Genomic DNA, 16,750 nt, shown 5'->3' on the forward strand with positions numbered 1-16,750 from the left:
CTGCTGTCTATTATAGATGGAAAGGTTTGCTGGTAGTCACCCCCTCCCTGTTTCTCTCTCGCTTTTTCTCTATTGAACAGGGAGCAGAGACTGACAGGGATTCTGGTGTTTGTTCTCACTGGAGTCTCCATCTTCCTGGCTCCCGTTCTACAGGTCAGTAAAATGTATTCACTTCCTCTGACCTAAACAAGGACTGGATGAAGGATAAAAAGTATCTGCACTCCAAATGGCACCCCATTCCCTATGGGCCTTGGTCAAAAGTAGTGCACTGAATAGTAGTGCACTGGCCATTTGGGGTGCAATCAGTGTGTTTTCTATACCACCACGTAACATTATTAAAGGGGATCAACAAGATAATGTGCTGATGTTGTCTGTGTGTTTAAGATGTGTGTTCTCCCTCTCTTTCACTCACAGTTCATACCCATGCCAGTACTTTACGGTGTGTTTCTCTACATGGGCGTAGCATCTCTCAGCGGCATTCAAGTATGTATATACCAGAAAACAAAGTAGACAGCCAGTGGTTGTGTCAATTGAAAGTCTCATGGTATGCGGGTTCTTCCTCTGACATGAATTCAAATCTCCAAATGAAGATGCATTCTCTGTGATGTCGTTCTTTTCCTTATCAGAAACCGTGTGTCTGGAGGGAAGGTGACTGTATTCTAGCCGCGTCTAAAGCAATTTGGAGATGCATTCTGATGAGGGCATTAGCTAGGCTGCTCAGAGCGGAGCTAGGATTTCAGTGAAGGGCTCAGTGAGTCTGTTTGTGCTCTGTGTGTTGTGCTTTTTGGCTGCACCCTGCCAATCAAAGGGAAATGTCACAGACGAAAGAGTAAAATGTCAACAGCAAGGTGAACAAACATTAGACAGGGTCCATGAGTGTATACATGGAAATACAGTATGTCACAAGCCTATTGCCCACAATCCATAAACAATTGTGTGTGGCTCAGTTGGTAGAGCATGGAGCTTCCAATGCTTTGGTTGTTGGTTTGGTTCCTGCTGGGAACACCCATATAGAAATGTATATACACATTACTGTAAGTTGCTTTGGATAAGTGTCTGCCAAATTGCATATCTTATGTAGATAAAACATTGGAAATTGAGAATAATGCAGACAGTGATGAGTGTGTGTTCTCATTGTCACTCCCCTGTAGTTCTGGGAGAGGATCAAGTTGTACATGATGCCGTCCAAGTACCAGCCTGACTTCCCTTTCCTGCGTCACGTGCCTCTGAGGAGGGTCCACCTCTTCACCCTGGTCCAGATCATCTGTCTGGCTGTCCTTTGGGTTCTCAAGTCCACCGTTCTGGCCATCCTCTTCCCTGTCATGGTATTTATTCATGACTCGCTTTTGATTGGAACACGCATTAATACATAGCTGTCAAACCCATTTGAGTGTCTGCTGTTTTTTTTCTTTCCTTTCAATTTGTGTCCAATTAAGACCTAGACAACCAGCTGAGGTGAGTTGTTACCAATAAATGAGCTTAACTGATCAATCAAGTACAGTACATGGGAGGAGCAAAACCTGCAGACACTCACCCCTCAATAGAATGTGTATGAAACCCCTGCATTAATGCATAAAAAAAGATGGTCAGCTCTCACAAACTAAAGTTTTACTTAGATTTATAACCAGAAATCACAACGGACATAATTTCAGCTATACATTCAAGCACACTTCAACATACAAATGACCTGATGTGATGTAAATGTTGGTTACTTATGAAGAGTTTAACTTTCATCTTCTTTCCTGTTGATGTTATTTTCTTGTCGTGGAAGTTATGTAAGATAGGATAATGTGCTTGTGTGGTTAACAGATCCTGGGGTTGCTGGTGGTGCGTAAGATGCTGGATATGGTGTTCTCTCAACACGACCTGGCCTGGATAGATGATATCCTGCCTGGGAAAGATAAGAAGAAGGATAAGAAGAAGAAGGGCGATAAAGATGACACGAAGAAGAAAGACAAGAAGAAAGGGAGAGCAGACGACAGCAAAGACAAGGTGAGAAACGTTAAGATTTACTGCCACCAACTGGCTGGTTTAGAGCAAAAGAAACCTTGCTAAATCATGTATTTCTGATGGCTGTGTGTGTGTGTTTGTATGCAGGAGAAGTACCGCGCTTACTCCAACTGCTCGCCCAGCTCTGAGTCTGACCTGGACCGCAGGTACTGTGTGCTTAAACTACACGTCCCCTACAGAGACCTCCTTCAGCCCGCTGACGCCCAGTCACAGTGGGCCGCTCACTGCCAGCCAGGCAAATACATCCCCTGATACATAGATTACATAAACATGAAACATCAGCCTGGCAGATATATGCAGACACACACACATGGGCGCCTGACTTTGTCTTAAAGTAAAAAAAATAATAAAAAGAGTTAAACATTTTAAAAACATTTCCTGCAATTGTACACTGTTTCTTTACAGGTGGAATCTATATTTATGAACAGAACGCACCTATTTTTCTTAAGTTCTGCCACAAGTTATATTGAGGTCGAGTACTCAAGTGTTTTTAGAACACAAGGCCAGAAAGGAATATGTGCACATTTATCTAGGCCCAAATGCCAACAGTGCGCAACAATGCCTAATTTATCATAATCATTACAGATAGCAAAACCTAATTTCTAAATTGTCAATAAAAAAAACAAGTGCCATTTAAGATTTTTTTTTTTTTTAAACCGCAACATCAACTGGTTATATTATGTGATGGAATACAATCTGCAAAAGGCAGTAACCTCAGCAGTGGATCTTGCTTGTAGAATCCTATGGCTATGCAATGGCGTAGCCTTGTTTTGTTAATTTAGGACGCTCTTATTTCCCGAGCCATTATAACAGTCAAGACACCTATTTTGTAGTAAAAAAAACCCCATAATGTATTAGAACAGAATAAAATACAACAGAATATTTTTCCAAATGAAAAAAGTGTGAAGTGAATTGCATCTCGCGACTCAATTTGGCGTGTTGAAAGACATTTTTTATCATTCAGATGTTTGATTTAGTTTATTCTGCCTGTTTGGAATTTTCTAAACGAACAGTTCCAAGTAGCGAATTACGGCCACAACATATGTTTACAGTAGGCATAGGCCTAATGAATCTGATGAAAATACAGTCTTTGTCTTTGTCAAACTAAAGTTTTTGCATATTTTCAGTGAGGAACCTGTGTAGCCTAGCCCTAGACTAACCAACTCAAAGGGCACTAGCAGGTCACAACGTAACCAAAGCGGAAAATAGAAGGAACGCAACTGTCATCATTTGGCAAGGAATGTAGCTTGTGTATCCCATCGTTTAGATACTTTTTCTCTAGGCATGTATTTCTAGGCCTAATGGGAGAAGAAATGCTTGATGCTTGGCTTAGTTTATTTTTAGTTGTGCCCCGCAAATGCACACATAGGCCTATGGAACACTAGTGTCAAAGCAAATTAACATTGTCTTTCAAACTACATTCCACTAAATAGTACTGTATTTCATTATTTTTTATCTGGTTAAAGATGGAGAGAGACTGATGCCCATCCATACCTCCGACATAGTTTTTTTTGTCACCGTGTCACCATGACGATGTTTAAAACTTGTCTCAGCAGCAGAAATATTCTATGCAACGGGAGTCAATTTTACTTACCAAGCAAAGTAGAGCTGTTTTATCGGGGTACAAATATGATGTGCTTTTTAATTTTGCATTGTAACTGTGAATCGGCCACATGTGCACTCGCACCGAGCACTCAACCAGGACTGTTACTTTTGTAACTGAATTAAAACATTTTATCTATGTGATTTCACCGATTGATGTTGGGGAAATAGATGGCAAAAATGCAGAAGCGTGTTAAATACCTGTAAACAGCTTGGGGAGAAACATTTTTTCACAGATTTAATCATGTAATATGTGCCATTGCTCAGGCGCCTATGCACACACACACACACACACACACGGTCTTATACAAATAACCTTGTGGACACACACTATTAAGTCCCATTCAAAATCCTATTTTCACTAACCCCTAACCGTAAGCCGTACCCTAACCCTAACCTTAACCCTAACCCTAAAACTAACCCTAGCTCCTAACCCTAATTCCAACCCTAACACTATTTCTAACCTTAACCCTAAACCCCCTCGATATAGCATTTGACCTTGTAGGGACTAACAAAATGTCCCCAGTTGGTCAGATTTTGGTTTGTTTACTTTTCTTGTGGGGGCTTTTGGTCCCCACAAGTATAGTTAAACATGTCCACGCGCACACACACAGCTATAAATACACACATAATTTATCACAGACCGTGTTCTATATTGTTCTCAGAGAATATACCTTCACACCCTTCTCTCCATGCACTTTCATACGATGCAGATAGTTTTTGCACATGTTTTTAACCCCTAGTGCTAAGGAAAAAAAAAATGTCTAATTAGGGCTAGGCCCCAGGACCGAGTTTGGGGAAACCCTGTGCTAAGCAAAATTTGCTGCTATTTTTAAGGCTGCGTTATGCTGCGTTAGGAAAACTAGTTGTGTCATTTTGTGTCAGTGTCTCTCGATATGTGTATACACATCACATGCATGTGCATAATTCCAGCATGCTAGCCAATCTCCTATGTATTTTCACTTTTATATTCTGTAGAAATGTTTGACATATTGGAATAGATTCATAAAAGTTTACAATTATATTTGAATGTAGTGGATGCACAGTATTTGAGTATTTGAGAGTGAACAGCGTTTGTCCCACTGTATGTGTGCATCCCCATGCCACATGCATCAGGCTTTTCTCAGAGTGTTGGTTGTTTCTTTTTCCTCCATGTGTTGTATAGTCTAGTAGCCTATCTATGGGTCCCATTCACAAACACAAATGTTTAGTTTAGTTGTGTCGTCATCCCATATAGTTGCATATTCTTCCCCTTCTATCCTTTTAGTCATGCCTACCTCTGCATGGTATTTTTGAATAGGAACTATGATAACAATTCATGTCTGCGTTACGTTTAAGGAAGCATAGTTCAGAATAGACTTATTGAAGAGTAAGATCAAGGACCAACTGAAATTTGACTTCTGCTTTATCCCAACCCCGCCGAAAGACACACAGGTTATAGATGTTGGACCAGGGGGCTGCCACACTGGGCGCACGTGGAGCAGTTGTTCTGGGTGTTAAGTGCCTTGCTCAAGGGCACAACGGTAGGCAATGGCATCTAGGTTTTGATACCAGCAACCCTCCAGTTGCCAGCTCACTCCCTGCCAGATTTTTCCCATTAGATATGGGTTTCAAACTGGCAATCCTCCGGTCGCTTGCTCGACTCTAACCGCTAGGCTACCTGCCGCCCATGGTTAGACCTACGTCTTTGCTTGTGGTTTTTCTAAATAAATTAGGAAAGGGAAAACTGCAAAGTAAGGACAAACTTTCATTAAGTGAAGTTTTGCATTTATTCTTCACAAACTGTACATTGCATTCATTCCCACCCCTCACATTCCAAATAGGGTGTGAGCTGATCAAGAAGGGTGCAATTGCAGACCGCAATTAGAAGCATTGTCTGATATAGGCGTTTCTTGATATCAAGTTACACCCATTGATGCTCGCCATTGGTCTGTGGCCATTTTTTTCACGTAGAGGACAACAATTGTTGGCAACTGCTAACCTTAACCTCAGTCTCATAACCTTCCACGCTAATTCACCTAACCTGCCACGCTAAATCGCCTAACCTGCCACGTTAATTATCCTAACCTGCCACGTTAATTATCCTAACCTGCCACGTTAGTTATCCTAACATGTTATGTAAACAAATCATCTGTGTTGAGAAACCATCAGTCTCACAACACCAGAACTGACCAATGGCAGGTATCAATGGGCGTTTCCTGATATTAGGGAACTAATATCAGTTTGCAGTTTGCAATTGCACCATATTCAGATGATCCACAGAAAGGCTTGAAACACTATGGCATAAAGAACAGACATCAATCATAGTTGACAGCCAGCCTAACTCTCTGTCCTGTTGTTTCACATTAGTTTGTCCAACCTCCCCTCTAGTCTAATTTACTCTCTGGTACTATGCATCAGATCCATATTACATCTAACAACTGACTACCTCCCTGTCTAGCCCAAGGTTACCTTACCCCTCTCCCGTCCCTCCTTCCTTCTGTGTTTCTTGCCTCTCGCTGTGTATGTCATATATTTAATTTAACATATTTTATCCAAAGCGACTTATAGTAGTGCATGCATACATTCTTGTATGTGTGGCACAGCGGTAATCGAACCAATCTGAGCCACGCAGGACCACATGTATGTATGATAACTGGAACTTGCCGTTCCTCAGCATCACCCTGCATCTGAAGATCTCCTGTCCCTCGTCCCCGACGGTCCCTATGGCCCACGGCCGTGGCATGGCCTTCCCCGTGCCCCAGGTGAAGATCGAGATGGAGTCGGACTAGGACACGGACACTGATCACCCCCGCCACAGGGACTTGGTCAGCGAAACAACGCTTTAGGCGATTGACAGACCGAGTTGTCACCTGTAGGCACTGACCGCTGTGTGACAGAGCACAGCAAAACGTGGGTCCACTGCGGACTCTGTACAGTACATAGATGTAAAATGCTGACCCACTTACACACCAAGACTCTTCTAGAATGCCTGCAAAGGACAGTACAAGGTGGCGTGGACTAACAGCTGACAGCATATGACACCTAACATAAATGAACTGGGAATACAACATGCACATGGAGCACTACATTTCCCATAGCTGTCAATTTCAATGTGTCCAAAATCCCAGCAACAGTTTCTGCTTTTAAACTAGGAGGCTCTTTGCTGAACTGTCATGGATATCTCTGTTAAGAACATGTTGACTGTATAATTTTCAGGATATGCGTAAGGTTAGAAACACAATGGAGGGATATAGGAGAAAGGTGAGTGAAAGATCTGGTATATGCTGTATATAAGAGTATTTTGTGTCAAGATATTTATTTAGATTATAAAAGTATATAGTATGTATTTTTCACTGTTCATACAGATATATATATATATAACATATATATAAATATATATATATATATATATATATATATATATAAATATATATATAAATAGTAAGTATGAAGTGTAAGGTCCAGAATAACTTGAAGTGAAATCCAGAATTTCAATGTCAGTAACATTGGCCTGCCTTTTCATCTGATAAATGAGTTCTTGAATATCCTTCTTCAGCAAATACTTTTGTTTGTGTGTGTGTGTGTGTGTGTGTGTGTGTGTTGTGAGGTTGTATGGTGCCTCTTCTTGTAGAAAACTAGCTTGCCTATTCCCTCATTCCTATTCCCTCTTGTGTTTTAAAGCCACTGGGGAAAAAAGAAACAGCCAAAAAATTGTGAATAGCCTACTTGACTGAATATTGTTGTTTTTGAAAAATGATTGATTTGTTAATAACATGGTTGAATACAGCGTTTTCCAATCGTTATATTATCCCATACTGCAGGGGTCATCAACTAGATTCAGCTGTGGGATTCTTTTTTTCTTGAGGGGGGGTTATAAATTTGTACTCTGCAAATTGAAAAAAAAAATACTCTACAGGATGAAGCAAGAAGCCCAAACCAGGGTTCATACATATTTTGACAGATGGATTTTCATGACTTTTTCAGGACTTCTCCATGACATTTAAACAAGTTTCAATGACAAAAAAATGGCATGCTTAAATGTGTTATCGACACTGGGAAGCACTTACAAAAGCATGCACACCCAGTAGCTCTCCATCTTCCAAAATATTGAATAATTGTAAAACATTGCAACTTTACAACCAAATACATTTATGCCTTAATAAAAAAAATCACTCATTCAATATATCTAAGATCAAATGGCTATGATAGGCCACAAATCTTTAGAGCTGTGCTTTTGGCTTAGCCCACATATTTCTTCAGGAAATGTACTTTTTTAGTTTAGTCATATTTGTCCTAGCTAGGCCTACCTTAGAAGTATTTACTTTGCAGGCTGACAAGCATCTATTGAGTTGCAATGTCCACATACATTTGATGCCCAAATCCACTGGAAGTACAGTTGAAGTCGGAAGTTTACATAACACTTAGGTTGGAGTCATTAAAACTTGTTTTTCAACCACTCCACAAATTTCATGTTAACAAACTAGTTTTGGCAAGTCGGTTAGGACATCTTCTTTGTGCATGACACAAGTCATTTTTCCAACAATTGTTTACAGACAGATTATGTCACTTATAATTCACTGTATCACAATTCCAGTGGGTCAGACGTTTACATACACTAATTTGACTGTGCCTTTAAACAGCTTGGAAAAGTCCAGAAAATGATGTCATGACTTTAGAAGCTTCTGATAGGCTAATTGACATAATTTGATTCAATTGGAGGTGTACTTGTGGACGTATTTCAAGGCCTACCTTCCAACTCAGTGCCTCTGCTTGACATAGGAAAATCAAACGAAATCAGCCAAGCCCTCAGAAAAAAAATTGTAGACCTCCACAAGTCTGGTTCATCCTTGGGAGCAATTTCCAAATGCCTGAAGTTATCACGTTCATCTGTACAAACAATAGTACGCAAGTATAAACATCATGGGACCACGCAGCCGTCATACCGTTCCGTAAACTAGAGATGAATGTACTTTGCTGCTAAAAGTGCAAATCAATCCCAGAACAGCAGCAAAGGAACTTGTGAAGATGCTGGATGAAACGGGTACAAAAGTATCTATATCCACAGTAAAACGAGTCCTATATCGACAATACCTGAAAGGCCGCGCAGCAAAGAAGAAGCCACTGCTCCAAAACCGCCATAAAAAAGCCAGACTACGGTTTGCAACTGCACATGGGTACAAAGATCATACTTTTTGGAGCAATGTCCTGTCTGATGAAACAAAAATAGAACTGTTTGGTCATAATGACCATCGTTATGTTTGGAGGAAAAAGGGGGAGACTTGAAAGCCGAAGATCACCATCCATAACCGTGAAGTACGGGCACCCCCGCAGCATCATGTTGTGAGGGTGCTTTGGTGCAGGAGGGACTGGTGCACTTTACAAACTAGATGGCATTATGGGGAGGGAAAATTATGTGGACGGAAAATGATGTGGACATATTGAAGCAACATCTCAAGACATCAGTCAGGAAGTTAATGCTTGGTCTCAAATGAGTCTTCCAAATGGACAATGACCCCAAACATACTTCGAAACCTGACTCTGTTACACCAACTCTGTCAGGAGGAATGGGCCAAAATTCACCCAACTTATTGTGGGAAGCTCGTGGAAGGCTACCCGAAATGTTTGACCCAAGTGAAGCAATTTAAAGGCAACGCTACCAAATACTAATTGAGTGTATGTAAACTTCTGACCCACTGGGAATGTGATGAAAGAAATAAAAGCTGAAATAAATCATTCTCTAGTATTATTCTGACATTTCACATTCTTAAAATAAAGTGGTGATCCTAACTGACCTAAAACAGGGAATTGTTACTAGGGGTAAATGTCAGGAATTGTGAAAAACTGAGTTTAAATGTATTTGGCAAAGGTGTAGGTAAACTTCCGACTTATCTACAAAAACAAGTTTTGCAGCCGCATAATGCAAAATGAAGACTAAATCTAATATTTTTCCTAAAATTAGTTTTCGCGATTCACAAATTATTATTTTGATTCACATGTCTCAATTCACAACGATTGAACAGAAGCCCAACTAACACAATGGTGAATTAGTGAATCGTTCATTTCTTCAATAACAGTTTCAAATATTAATTTGTGTGGCACTTTGTATGGCTTTTTTCACAATCCTGGCTGATATGTTCATTATATATATATATATATATATATATATATATATATATATATATATATATATAAAATTATTAAATATTTGATCAATTTACAAGCCATTTGCATGCAGTGTTTGTGACAAACGTTTCAGATTAAATTACCATAGGCAAAGACACGAGCAAACCCATACAGGAAAACAGAAGCCACATGTTTGCGCGGAATGTGGGTTAGCTTTCGCTCAAAGAAAGCGCCTGACTGAACACCAATGCACTCACTCCTTGAATTAATTATTATTATTATTTTATAAATTGATAAAATATTTAATAATTTTCTAAATAAAGTACCTTAACAGAAATTATTAAATTCATTTCCATGACTTTTTCCATACTTTTCGGATTTGATCATTTTTCTAAACTTTTCCAGGCCTGGAAAACACAATATTAAGATTCCATGACTTGGCCTCCCGGGTGGCGCAGTGGTTAAGGGCGCTGTACTGCAGCGCCAGCTGTGCCATCAGAGTCCCTGGGTTCGCCCAGGCTCTGTCGTAACCGGCCGCGACCGGCGACGCACAATTGGCCTAGGGTTAGGGACGGCTTGTTCGGTAGGGGTGTCCTTGTCTCATCGCGCACCAGCGACTCCTGGGGCGCAGTGTACGCTAACCAAGGTGGCCAGGTGCACGGTGTTTCCTCCGGAGCATTGGTGCGGCTGGCTTCCGGGTTGGATGTGTGCTGTGTTAAGAAGCAGTTTGGTTGGGTTGTGTATCGGAGGACGCATGACTTTCAACCTTCGTCTCTCCCGAGCCCGTACGGGAGTTGTAGCGATGAGACAAGATAGTAGCTACTACAACAATTGGATACCACGAAATTGGGGAGAAAAAGGGGTAAAATTAAAAAAAGATTCCATGACTTTTTCAGGATTTTCATGATGTACAAACCCTGTCAAGAAAAAATTGTATTTGACAAAAACAATCATTTCAAACCTTGATTACATTGGTATATGGTCATATGGTCTCTCTGTTTATGAGTGGAAATAGATGGGAATAGATTTACTAAATTGAAATAATTGTAAAGTCTTTTATGTCAAAAAACGGAAATTTAACAAAATAATTAGTAATAATTTTGTCCGCGGGCAGCCAGTTGACGATCCCTGCCCTATTGTGTGTAAATGACTGCGGACACTTACTGAGCAGACACCTAACAATAACCCAAAGACGATGTACAAACTGTATTCTTGTGATATTTTCTTTGTTGCTAAATGTTGATCCTTTCAACATGATAGATTTTATCAACAGAGAAATGCCTGTGCATTATTTATTTTTTGTATGTATTATTACAGAATTAGTAAGACCATAACTACAGTTATGCATTTATTATTATACTGAAAAAATATTTAAACACAACATGCAACAATTTCTATTTTACTGAGTTACAGTTCATAGAAGGAAATCAGTCAATTCAAATAAATTCATTAGCCCCTAATCTATGGATTTCACATGACTGGGCAGGGGTGCACTCATGGGTGGGTCTGGGAGGGTGTAGGTCCAACCCTTGGAAGCCAAGCCCAGCCAATCAGAATTAGATTTTCCCCACAAAAGGGCTTTATTACACAGAAATACTCCTCAGTTTCATCAGCTGTCCAGGTGGCTGGTCTCAGACAATCCCGCAGGTGAAGAAGCTGGATGTGGAGGTCCTGGGCTGGTGTGGTTGCATGTGGTCTGCAGTTGTGAGGCGGTTGTATGTACTGCCAAATTCTCTAAAACGACGTTGGAGGCGGCCTATGGTAGAGCAATTAGCATTCAATTCAATGGTGGACATTCCTGTAGTTATCATGCTAATTGCACACTCCCTCAAATCTTGAGACATTTTTGGCCCAGCACAAGGTGCACCTGTGCAATGAGCATGCTGTTTAATCACCTTCTTGATATGCCACACCTGTCAGGTGGATGGATTATCTTGGCAAAGAAGAAATGCTCACTAACAGGGATGAAAACATATGTTGTGCACAAAACTTGAGTAATAAGCTTTTTGTGCATATGGAACATTTCTGGGATCTTTTCAGCTCATGAAACATGGGGCAAACACTTTACATGTCATGTTTATATTTTTGTTCCGTATATTTACATGATTTATAAATTGTACAGATTAAAAATCTTGTCAACTTTCTGTGAACAAGAAACAGGAGCAAGGCCACTAAAAGTAAGCCATAAAGGGGAAGGCAAAAGCTCAGGTTCTCCCCCACTGTCTATAAACACTGGCATTTGAATATGAAATACCCCTACCTGTACAAAATACCATTCAATTCACTAGCTACACATTTTTTGTATGGACATGATGTTTTAGGAAATATAGGAATAAATGTGACACTGCATAATGAAGTTTGTAGTGAGGTGTTTTGAAGAAGTAGTGATGAGCCTCCCTATGTTCATAATGTCTCACGTTTCCTCTCCACAACTCTTCTTTGGCACATGCGATAATCTCTACGATAAGTAAACATCCAGACAATAGTTACACTAACATACACAAATACAGATGGACCAGCAACATTAAGTTAATGCAGGACACATTATACATTCTGTAGAAGAGACATCCCTATGTCACTCGTGAAGCCGTCTGCGAAACCCTCTCCTTCGACCAGGGTGGGCATCTTGTTGCACATGGGGCACAGTTTGTTCCTCTCCTGTGAGGCTCTCATCCAGACAATGAGGTTCCAGCGCTGCCCAGAGGAGATGGGCAGGGCACCGTGCATGTGTTGTCCTCTGTGGAGGATACCCTCCGTCACTTTGTGCTCTACCTCTGTACATGCTGTCTCACTCAGAGGCACCTGCAGGGGCAGCAAAAACACCATCAGCCACTGAACCATACTAGACTAACAATGAGAATGTTTACTAAAGTGCTGTGGTGACTTTTGTTCATGCAACTAATAAATCTGCGATTTCACAACCTAAAACAGTGTGTAAACCTGGTATGGTTTTTAAACCACAGTGTGTGTGGAATTAATGAGAGATAGTATGAGTATGAATCTAAACCAAGAGCACAGCTCCATTTATTATTTCATTATATATAACAGTATTGTGTTATCACACTTCCCCATCTGGCTCTAACGAGGCACCTGTCGCATGTCACCAAAGTAGAGATTCCCCTCCGTGAACTCTTTCCCCAGAGACACGTTGAGAGTGACCTCTGCATTGTCATAGTGGTAGCTGAGGTCCAAGTCTTCATGCATGTCATATTTCACCATGAAGGCCTTGTGGCTGTCCAGGTAACATCCCCCACAGTCATGGTAGAGCAGAGATGTGAGAGGCTGCAGATACTGCTCACGGAGAGGGATGATGAAGCCTTCGTCAAACCCTAACTCGTTCAGGAGGATCTGTGTGGACAAAAGAACATCACCAACAAAAGGAACATGAGTTACCACAGGTAACACTTTATACATTGAGCATTTTGCCTGAAATCTCCAAATCTAATATTCTACAGATTTCTCTCATATATATAAGAGGACGTGTACCCCATAGTTATTCATGGTATTCGGTCTGCCCTTGGGCGATCTAGATTGTTCAAAGTGTTCCATCTCTTCTATCAGCTCATCACAGAAGACTTTCTTGAACACAGGAAAGCGGAAGACCCTTGCCGCTTTAAGAAATAAAAAATAATGAGTTAATGTGGACAATGGAATAAAAATGCCTATGAAGTTGAACAGTCATGACAGGCACCACCTATGTCAAATATGAACTCTAAGGAAAACTCACCTGCTTCTGTCTGCATTAAACTCAACAGTCCCTCTTTACTGGCCTCATCACTTCGACAATAATCCACCATCTGTTTAAACTCTGGTGCCATATAGGACTCCTAAAGAGATAGACAATCTAAGTAAATTACACTGTACAGTAATACCCCAGATCAAAGGGTTAATTAACAGTATCTGTGTATGGATTTGAAGACTGCAGTACTATTGTATGATTCCTACATGGAGAAGGTAGACATGGTCATGGAGTGGTTTATAAATCTCCTTAATGGCTGCAGCTCTCTCAGCTGACTTCACACCAAGGCTCCTGCGCCTTTCAACTTCTTTCTCAATCTAGATAAGAAACATTCAACCCATACATTAAAATATAATGACAATTCAGTCCGATTTTAACAAAATACTTAAAATACATGGGTCTACTTGCCTTTTTCAGGATGTCCTTGAATTCTGTGTCAGTGGAGCAGCCAAGATTTCTTAACACCTGGAATGTAAACAGAAGTAAGGTTGCTAACTTTACACTCATCTAACAAGATGCTGTAACGTGACAACCGTCTGTAGATCTACTGCCTAGCTAGGCCAGATACCCACCGCTTGATAATCAGATCTAAACTGGTGCTCGGATAGAAATCTGACATGAAGTTTGAACTCCTCGAGGAAAATATTGTCAGTGCTAAAACAACTACAAGTGTAAAATGTTGCCTTGGAATCCTTGACGTGTTGCATGACTTGTCATATAAAGATAATACAAATCAACGTATTATAGGACAATTCATAATAATATTGGCTAATATAGCAGGGGGGATATCGCCCGCGGAACTGTAGTTGTTTGTTGTGATCCAACTATGTTATGTGTCCGATGTGAAATGATACTCTCAGCATTTAGTTTCCATGATTTGTAACCAACAAAAGAGCTCAAACAGAGACACATTGCTGTATATAAAATATAGAAATATCAAACGGTACTCTATTATTTAAATATGTGGCCATTTTTCTATATGTTGATGTAAAATGGATTCAAGAGGAAAGGTAAACTTCGAGTTGCGTTTCCGGGTCCGTCAACATAAATCGTCCGTTCGCAGAATACTAAGGAAACATACGAATCTCTCATCCGTTGACTCATTATTTAGTTGTTATTTTGTCATGTTAATATTTGTTTGCTCGTACATCGGTTACTCCTTGTAATATATAATTTGGCTCGCATATTTACAGTGGTTTTAGGTCCCTTTTTGCTGCTGGGATGTTGAGTGTGGATTCGTTGCAAGTGGTGGCTGAAGAGGAGGTGGTGGAGTCGAGCTCAAACCGACTGGGTGACATCTACACGTTTGTGGCCGAGGGCTGCTACCCCCAGACTATGAATCCTATACGAAAGAAGAATCTCAAAAGATATGCTCAGAAATTCATAATTGATGGTAAGAGAGTGAATAGATAACAAATAACAACAAGAAAATTCTTAATGTGTAGAGGGCGGTTGAAATGTGTGTTGTTGACTAGAATAGCATCTCTTTCTAATTGCATGTTGTCTGTGTGGTTTTGTTGTTCTAGAGGGTCGACTGTATTATGTGGGGCCCAAGAAGGAAGAGAAGCGAGAGGTGGTGATTGAAGCGGAACGTAAGAGGCATATATTCCTAGAGTGCCACTTCAATGACATCGGTCATCACTTGGGACAAAAGAAGACTGTTCACAAGATCCAAAGCAAGTATTACTGGCTGGGTATTGTGAAGGACGTCGTGGACTGGGTATGTGCGTCTCTTTGTGTAATGCAATAATTCAGTGTAATGCAATAATACAACTTGGAGGCATATCATTCATTTATTCTTCTTACAAATTGTGTTTGTGCATTTGTCTGCCTTAGATAAAGGTATGTGAAACCTGTCAACGCTCGGAGAGGAACAAAAACATGACAAGAACTGTTCGGCCAATCAAAGTGGAAGCTCCCTGGGAAATTCTAGGGATTGATATATTTGGTAAATAAACTCTCAGAAAACTTCTCAGAAAATTAAACTACTCATTTAGTGTAACTGGTGTAAAATGACTAGCTAATTAGCTGTGCACAGTAGTAGTAGCGTTTCAATTGGTGTCGTCACCTCAGCTGAGAAGTTGAGGTAGTTGTTTCCCTGTTTCCCGCGGCTTTTGTGGAGCGATTGGTGATCATGCTTCGTGGGAGGCAGTTGTCGATATGGTGAGAGGGTACTTGGTTCAAGCCAAGGGTGTGGCGAGGAGAGGGACAGAAGAAACACTATTACACTAGTCTCAGAACAATAGATAAAGAGTTCAAATGTTTGTCTGACTTTGTTGAATTTGCTCTTCTTTAGAAGAAAAGGAAAAGCCACACACTAATTGCGCTGATGGCAAATAAAATATGGCAATATTTTGACAGCTAGCTGTCTTCATCAGGGTTTCATGTCAAGCACTGCAGGTCACCAGTGTATTAGGTTTCCATTGGACACACGCAGGTGTTTGCAATCATGGCTGGCTATGGCATGACATCATTGGTCAATTTACACATAACAATAATATCGAGAAAAGCATGAATGGATACACAATGATCATAGCCTAGAGTACACAATTTAATTTACAATCAATGGAAAAAAATCACAAATAGCCTACATCATAAAAAGCCTTTACAATTTTATTTCAAATAGATAGAAAAATCACAGGAGTTTCTGATCAAACTCAATGTTCAGACCAAAGGAAGCAAGGGTCTTTAAATTAAAGAATCCGTTCTTCTTTTCACCAGGACCCTTCCCAGAAACCCAGCAAGGTAATTCAAGCGTGGTAATCATCACAGATTACTTCAGCAAGTGGGTGGAGGCATTCCCCATTCAAAAGAGAGATTGCCTCTCTGTTGCCAGATGTATTTCTACATCCATTTACAGGTAGCCTAATTAAACACACACATTTCAATACTAATTTGAATATTATCTGCAAGGTACAACAATCATCAACAACATGAGTTGTCATGAGATGGCGCTCAATCACCATATTTTTCCCCCCCTACCAGGTTTGGGGCAGCAAAAACAATTATCTCCACACAAAGCGTTGACTTTTGTGATGAGGTGAGAAATTATTAGCCTGTGTCTATTTACAATCTTAACGAAGTGGATAGGCCGATATCAACATTTCTCCCGTAATGTTACTTCCAGGTGACCAAGCACCTGTGTGACAGGTGGAACATAGTGCAGAGTGTATCTGCTGTGGAGCTGAACCTGCTACACGACCGCAGCAGTGGCCTGCTGAAGGAGGCCATCACTCAGGTGGTGGCAGAGAAGCGGGCAGAGTGGGACGATTTCCTGGACCCTGTTTTATATCT

The 16,750-nt window shown here is 40.5% G+C and overlaps 2 protein-coding genes across 5 annotated transcripts in view; one reads left to right on the top strand and one right to left on the bottom strand.

Moving 5' to 3' along the window:
* The window catches only part of LOC110526893 (electrogenic sodium bicarbonate cotransporter 4), a 57,239-nt gene extending 50,712 nt beyond the window's left edge, over positions 1 to 6,527 (top strand). For 2 of the 3 annotated variants that reach the window (XM_090237881.1, XM_090237882.1), the window contains exons 22-26: positions 81 to 153; positions 415 to 483; positions 1,152 to 1,325; positions 1,810 to 1,992; positions 2,098 to 3,751. In XM_090237881.1, the coding sequence (XP_090094007.1) occupies positions 81 to 153; positions 415 to 483; positions 1,152 to 1,325; positions 1,810 to 1,992; positions 2,098 to 2,262 (664 nt within the window). In that variant the 3' untranslated portion in view covers positions 2,263 to 3,751. Of the gene's footprint in view, positions 1 to 80; positions 154 to 414; positions 484 to 1,151; positions 1,326 to 1,809; positions 1,993 to 2,097; positions 3,752 to 6,268 lie in introns of those variants that run through there. The other variant, XM_090237880.1, reaches the window with a different exon arrangement.
* Positions 6,528 to 11,052: 4,525 nt separating this feature from the next.
* ogfod2 (2-oxoglutarate and iron-dependent oxygenase domain containing 2) lies at positions 11,053 to 14,338 on the bottom strand. 2 transcript variants are annotated; one of them, XM_021606369.3, is made up of 7 exons: positions 14,029 to 14,338; positions 13,865 to 13,921; positions 13,663 to 13,773; positions 13,445 to 13,544; positions 13,204 to 13,328; positions 12,808 to 13,065; positions 11,053 to 12,519 (listed from the first exon to the last, which is right to left on the bottom strand). In XM_021606369.3, the coding sequence occupies exons 1-7, from the start codon at positions 14,161 to 14,163 to the stop codon at positions 12,262 to 12,264; spliced, it is 1,044 nt and encodes a 347-aa protein (XP_021462044.2). In that variant the 5' UTR covers positions 14,164 to 14,338; the 3' UTR covers positions 11,053 to 12,261. The 2 variants fall into 2 exon arrangements, with proteins under 2 accessions (XP_021462044.2, XP_021462046.2); XM_021606371.3 differs by having other exon boundaries at positions 12,934 to 13,065; positions 14,029 to 14,298.
* Positions 14,339 to 16,750: the final 2,412 nt, after the last annotated feature.

This window comes from Oncorhynchus mykiss, chromosome 6, assembly GCF_057628025.1.
Source record: "Oncorhynchus mykiss isolate SJ-2025 chromosome 6, ASM5762802v1, whole genome shotgun sequence".
In the NCBI taxonomy this organism is placed as follows: domain Eukaryota; kingdom Metazoa; phylum Chordata; class Actinopteri; order Salmoniformes; family Salmonidae; genus Oncorhynchus; species Oncorhynchus mykiss.

What these genes read in the sequence shown, in the direction of transcription:
- ogfod2 (XM_021606369.3), bottom strand. Translation starts at nt 14,163, where the DNA reads ATGCAACACGTCAAGGATTCCAAGGCAACATTTTACACTTGTAGTTGT. An exon ending in ACCATGTCTACCTTCTCCAT is followed by an intron (nt 13,545 to 13,662) that starts GTAGGAATCATA and finishes CTATCTCTTTAG; the next exon opens with GAGTCCTATATGGCACCAGA. An exon ending in TTTAATGCAGACAGAAGCAG is followed by an intron (nt 13,329 to 13,444) that starts GTGAGTTTTCCT and finishes TATTTCTTAAAG; the next exon opens with CGGCAAGGGTCTTCCGCTTT.